Below are 6,984 nucleotides of genomic sequence, written 5' to 3'. Positions count from 1 at the left end.
ACACTATATATATGTATAGATCTATCTATATATCACACTATATATATATATACACACACACACACACATATATATATAAATATATACAGATAGATAGATAGATAGATAGATAGATAGATAGATAGATAGATAGATAGATAGATAGATAGATAGATAGATAGATAGATAGATAGATAGATAGATAGATAGATAGATAGATAGATAGATAGATAGATAGATAGATAGATAGATATAGAAAGAGATATGGCTATATAGATAGACAGTCGTCACCCTACACTTGGAAAACGTGTTTGTCCGTCGCTGTGTGTGTGTGTGTTATACACGCATATACGTGTAGTGTAGTACTTTATACACACACACACAGACACACACACACACACACACACACACACACACACACACACACACACACACACACACACACACACACACACACACACACACACACACACACACACGCGTAAACCTGGATGTGGTACATTTTCTCCATCCCTGACATAGGGAGACCCACGTGGAACAGTAACAGGGGGGCATTAATGACCCTCTCCACATTCTGAGATTGTTAACCCAGGTTCGGGGCTCAGACAGTAAAAAACCCTCCCTGCTCCCAGAATGTTGTGATTTTCACTGGCCGTGGATCGAGGGACTGAGACAGACGGTTTCAAGATTCAGACAACGCCAAGAATCAGACAACGTGGGCAGGTGGTGCCTGGCTAAAGAAGTGACACCAGAAGTGATTGGACGTTTGACTCCACTGGGCCTGTACTGGCTGGCGTTTAGAAGGATGAAGGGGTCCTCATTGAAACTCGAGGAATAGTGAAAGGCCTGGATAGAGTGGATGTGGTGAGGATGTTTCCACTAGTATTTATTCATGTGTGTATATATTTATATCATGGTATATGGACACATTTATCTGTTTTGTAGTAAATGCCTACTATTTTCTGTGTGCTTAAGCAAAGCAAGAATTTCATTGTCCTATACAGGGACACATGACAATAAACTCACTTGAACTTGAACTTGAACTAGTTGGAGAGCCTAGGACCAGAGGTCACAGCTTCAGAATTAAATGATGTTAGTTTAGAGAGGAGACGAGGAGGAATTTCCTTAGTGATAGGGTGGTGGAATCCAATGCCAGAGACGGCTGTGGAGGCCAAGTCAGTGGATATTTTCAAGGCGGAGATTGATAGGTTCTTGATTAGTGCGGGTATCAGATGTTATGGCAGAAGGCAGGAGAATGGGGTTGGGAGGGAAAGATATATCATCTATGATTGAATAGCGGAGTATATTTGATGGGCCGAATGGCCTAAATCTGCTGTTTGGAACTTATGAAAATCTTTTTTCGCCAAAAAGTGGTCGATTTAAGAAATACCGGGCTGGAGAAGGTGTGGAGTCAGGTCACAACGTGAGTTTCAAGCAAAGTTTAACGGAAATAATTATACATGTAGGGCTATGGACAGAGTTCATACATTCATATTCATAAGTGATTCATAAGAGATGGGAGCAGAATTTGGCCATTCGGCCCATCAAGTCTACTCCGCCATTCAATCATGGCTGATCTATCTCTCCCGCGCAACCCCATTCTCCTGCCTTAAGGGGTTGGACAGGCTAGATGCAGGAAGATTGTTCCCGATGTCGGGGAAGTCCAGAACAAGGGGTCACAGGTTAAGGATAAAGGGGAAATCTTTTAGGACTGAGATGAGAAAAACATTTTTCACACTGAGAGTGGTGAATCTCTGGAATTCTCTGCCACATAATGTAGTTGAGGCCAGTTCATTGGCTATATTTAAGAGGGAGTTAGATGCGGCCCTTGTGGCTAAAGGGATCAGGGGGTATGGAGAGAAGGCAGGTACATGATACTGAGTTGGATGATCAGCCATGATCATATTGAATGGCGGTGCAGGCTCGAAAGGCCGAATGGCCTACTCCTGCACCTATTTTCTATGTTTCTATGTTTCTCCCCATAACCGCTGACACCCGCACTAATCAAGAATCTTTGTATCTCTGCCTTTTAAAATATCCATTGACTTGGCCTCCACGAAAGCGCTGACTATTGGAGAGAGCAGTGGGCCGGGTTATTCCTGCATCGAGATGGACTCGCTGGGCTTATCCTGGAAGCTCGAAGCTTTCTGGGGTTCTATCGGAAAACTAAAACGAATTGGATGCGCTGTCAACGCCCGACTCTTCCAAATAGACGTTGAGAGGTTTCGGAAGAGATTTGAAGTCCAAGTGACGCAGATAACTCATTTTTGTTATTTATTAATTTATTAACCTTCCCGCGTGTTTAAGTGAAGACACGTCAGCTGGTGGATGTATAAAAAGGTGCCGGGAGGGTGAGGGATAAACAGCGAGCGGAGCAGAAGCGAAGATCAGGACCAAGGAGAGAGGCAGAGCGTATGACTGGTGAGCGGCGGACAGGTCTCTCTAACTGTATCTGTATATCTGTCTATCTCCGTCCACCTTCCTCTAACTCTCCTCTACCTCTCTTCTCCTCACCTCTCTCCACCCCCCCCCCCCCCCCCCCCCCCCTCTCTCTCTGACTGCGGGTTCTCTGTATCGTGTGCCCACATTTATTGTTCTTCTCCTTCAGTGAAGCCGAGGGAAGGGGGTGGGTTTTGGTCTCTCACTCCCAGCGAGGGGTTCTGAGGCGCTGACCTCCACGCCGTTAGCCGGGCGAACAACCCGGGGGTTTCCACAGGCAGCTGAAGTCAACTTTAGCTCAGTTGGGATGGCGCGGAGTCCCGACATTGGCCGGACCATGAGCGCGGACAGCACGGATGTCCGGATCCACGGACACGATGGATATTCTGAGCCCATGTTCCTCAAAATGGTCTCTCTTCTGGTAGTTTGATTAACTTTCCAGTGTATTCTACAGGCTCTGGGGTATAGCTCCACACGCACTGACCTACACACACACTGACACACACACACACACACACACACACACACACACACACACTGACCCACACACACACACTGACCCACACACACACACTGACCCACATACACACACACTGACCCCCACACACACACACACTGACCCCCACACACACACTGACCCACACACACACACTGACTCACACACTCACACACACACACACACACACACACACACACTGACCCACACACACACACACTGACCCACACACACACACACTGACCCCCCCACACACACACTGACCCACACACACTGACCCTCACATTGACCCTCACACACACTCTCCCACACTGGGGGACGGGTCCAACACAAGATTTCTAACGGTTGTGAGCTCCCAAGCAGAACGCGAGGTGCTGTCCAGTGCTGTCCCTCCAGTTTGCGTGTGGCCTCACTTTGGCAAGCGAGGAGGCGCCGATGTACAGGAGGCCACGTCGGGAACAGCAGCTGCAGTAACTGGGGTTGGGGAGGTGCAAGTGAACCTCTGCCTCGCCTGAAAGGACGGCAAGCTTCTTGGATGGAGGTGAGGGGGGAGGGGGGGTATAGAGAGAGGTGTTGCGCTTGCAAGGCATAGTACCTGGGGAAGGGTGCTTTGGGTTACAGTAGACAATAGACAATAGGTGCAGGAGTAGGCCATTCGGCCCTTCGAGCCAGCACCGCCATTCAATGTGATCATGGCTGATCATCCACAATCAGTACCCCGTTCCTGCCTTCTCCCCATATCCCCAGACTCCGCTATTTTTAAGAGCCCTATCTAGCTCTCTCTTGAAAGCATCCAGAGAACATGCCTCCACCGCCCTCTGAGGCAGAGAATTCCACAGACTCACCACTCTCTGTGAGAAAAAATGTTTCCTCGTCTCCGTTCTGAAAGGCTTACTCCTTATTCTTAAACTGTGTGGCTCCTGGTTCTGGACTCCCCCAACATCGGGAACATGTTTCCTGCCTCTAGCGTGTCCAAACCCCTTAACAATCTTATATGTTTCAATGAGATGCCCTCTCATCCTTCTAAACTCCAGAGTGTACAAGCCCAGCCGTTCCATTCTCTCAGCATATGACAGTCCCGCCATCCCGGGAATTAACCTTGTAAACCTAGGCTGCACTCCCTCAATAGCAAGAATGTCCTTCCTCAAATTAGGGGGACCAAAACTGCACACAATACTCCAGGTGTGGTCTCACTAGGGCTCTGTACAACTGCAGGGTGGGGAGAGATGAGTTGCGGAGGGAACGGTCTCCGTGAAAAGCAGAATTGGGTGGAGATGCGAAGATTTGATTGGTGGTGGGATTATGTTGGCGGGAGACTGAGATGTCTGAGACGCAGTTGCTGCTGAGGTGAATGATGAAGACCAGAGGAACTGCCCTTGTTCTGGGAGGGGAGGGGAGGGGGGGGGGGGCGAGAGCAGAGCTGCGGGACTCAGAGGAGACGCGGTTGGGGGGGGGGGGGGGCACCTATGACAGCAGGGGTAAACCACGTTTATTAAAGAAAGATCTCGGATGTCCTAGAATAGAAACCATCGTCTCGCAAGCAGATGCGTCACGATCCAGAGCAAGGAACCAGAGGCGGGAAGTGTTAATACTGAAACTGCGGGAGTTACCTCCTAGATGTCAGTCGATAATCTGTCCCCTGTGGTGGAGGCAGACAGATTGAGAAAGGGGAGAGAGGTGTCGGAGATGGTCCAGGTGAATTTGAGGGCAGAGTGGAAGTTAGTGGTAAAGTTAATGAAGTGAGATAAAACACTTTTCACACAGAGAGTGGTTAATCTGTGGAACTCTCTGCCACATAAGGTAGTTGAGGCCAGTTCATTGACTATATTTAAGAGGGAGTTAGATGTGGCCCTTGTGGCTAATGGGATCAGGGGGTATGGAGAGAAGGCAGGTACAGGATGCTGAGTTGGATGATCAGCCATGATCATATTGAATGGCGGTGCAGGCTCGAAGGGCCGAATGGCCTACTCCTGTACCTATTTTCTATGTTTCTATGTCAATGTTTCTAAGTCAACGAGTTGTGCAGATGTGCAGGCGGCGGCACCGATGCAGTGGTCGAAGTAGCAGAGAAAGAGTTAGGGGATGGTGCCAGTGTATGTTTGGAACAAGACCAGTTTGACATGACCAACATAAACAGACAGAGATGGGGCCATGCAAGTGTCCGTGGCCACACCTTCAACTTGAATAAAGCGAGAGGAGTCTAAAGTGAAGTTGTTGAGGGTGAGGACAAGTTCTGCCAGGCGGAGTTTAGTTTAGTTCAATTTAGAGATACAGCACGGAAACAGGCCTTTCGGCCCACCGAGTCCGCGCCGACCAGCGATCCCCGCACACTAACACTATCCTACACACCAGGGACAATTTACATTGTTTTACCGAAACCTACGTATTTGGAGTGTGGAGCACCCGGAGAAACCCCACGCGGTCACGGGGAGAGTGCCGGGTCAGGGAGCATCTGTGGAGGGAATGGACAGATGACGTTTCGGGTCAGACTCAGGTTCCCGATTCCGAATTGGGTTTGAACAACCGCGTCGACTCGAAACGTCACCTATCCATGTTCGCCACATATGCTGCCTGACCCGCTGAGTTACTCCAGCACATTGCTTAGACCTTAGAGAGATACAGTATGGATACAGGCCCCTCGGCCCATCGATTCCACGCCGACCATCTATCGCTCGTTCACGCTAGTTCTATGCTATCCCATTTGCACATCCACTCCCTACACACCAAGGACAATTTAGGGGTGCGCAACCTTTCAACCTGCAAACATTTGGGTTGTACAGAAAACCGGGGCACCCCGGGAAACCCCACGCGGTCACTTGGAGAAGGGACACATCCCGAGGTCAGGATCGAACCCGGGTCCCTGGTGCTGTGTTTTTTTGTGTTTTTGCCCCAGGGCTACGGACCAGTTTTTGTACTTTGTCTTTTACAGAAATGACCAACACGGTGTGCATTAGTCTCCTGGTGGTGGTGCTGGCCACAGGCTGCCTGTCCACGCCTCTGTCCGGCCCCCGTAGCGGCAGCGCGCTGCACCGGGAGCGCGGCGGGAAATCGCCCTCGGCCGCCGGGCCAGGCTCGCTCGGCCGCCGCGCCGCGACACTCAGAACCGACGAGCTGGTTTCCCGACTGTTGCCGCAGATCCAGGAAGGTAGGCAGACCCAGCCGCCCCTTCCCCCCCCCCCCCCTCCCCCCGTTCCCCCGCGACTCCCTCCCCCCTCCCCCGCGACCGCACTCACACTCACACACACTGACCCACACACACACTGACCCACACACACACTGACCCACACACACACACTGACCCACACACACACTGACCCACACACACACTGACCCACACACACACACTGACCCACACACACACACACGCACACGCACACACACTCACACTCACACACACTGACCCTCACACACACTGACCCACACGCACACTGACCCTCACTAGGGGACGGCTCCCACACACAGGGCGGGTGGGGGTGGTACTTGTGGACAGGGGCGGGAGGGGGGTGGGGTGGGGGTGGAGGTCTGTGGATATGGGCGGGGGTGGGGGTGCGGTCTGTGGACAGGGGCGGGAGGGGGGGGGGGGGTGGGGGTGGGGGTCTGTGGACGGGGGTGGGGTCTGTGGACAGGGGCGGGGGGGGGGGGGGGGGGGTTCGGGGCAACTTCTCACCTGCTGTACTTGGTTTGGCGGTGATACAGCGGCGTTGCTGGAACAGGCGGACCGCTACCAGCTGCGGGACGTCCTGCACCAGATGCACGACCGGGATTACACGGGCTGGATGGACTTCGGTCGCCGCAGCGTCGAGGAGGAGTATGACCAGGACTCCTAGACTCCCGTTCCAGAGAAGACCCTCGGGACGCGCTCCATCCCCTCGCCCCCAGACGCCACCGGCCGAGCGCGGAGACCCAGTCCCTCTCACCGAGAAACAGCACTTCAAACATGCGGCTGTGGGACCTGATTCAGAATGATTCGACGTTTACACTTGGTGATTTAGCTCTGAGAATTTGATATTTTTGGTTCTTTTAATAAACGGCGCGTATGAACCACACTCTGAGTCCGTCTACACTGTGGG

General features: G+C 51.7%; 1 protein-coding gene across 1 annotated transcript; it reads left to right on the top strand.

Annotated features, from left to right (window-relative positions):
• Nucleotides 1-2,286: 2,286 nt before the first annotated feature.
• Nucleotides 2,287-6,960, top strand: LOC116982322 (gastrin/cholecystokinin-like peptide). The gene is made up of 3 exons (XM_033035587.1): nt 2,287-2,400; nt 5,844-6,059; nt 6,611-6,960. Exons 1-3 carry the CDS (start codon nt 2,394-2,396, stop codon nt 6,739-6,741), a joined length of 354 nt encoding a protein of 117 aa, XP_032891478.1. The 5' UTR covers nt 2,287-2,393; the 3' UTR covers nt 6,742-6,960.
• Nucleotides 6,961-6,984: the final 24 nt, after the last annotated feature.

Source organism: Amblyraja radiata, chromosome 16 (genome assembly GCF_010909765.2).
Source record: "Amblyraja radiata isolate CabotCenter1 chromosome 16, sAmbRad1.1.pri, whole genome shotgun sequence".
Classification (NCBI taxonomy): Eukaryota; Metazoa; Chordata; class Chondrichthyes; order Rajiformes; family Rajidae; genus Amblyraja; species Amblyraja radiata.
The sequence above is the reverse complement of the archived record's forward strand: the minus strand, read 5'-3'. Positions and strand labels throughout refer to the sequence as shown.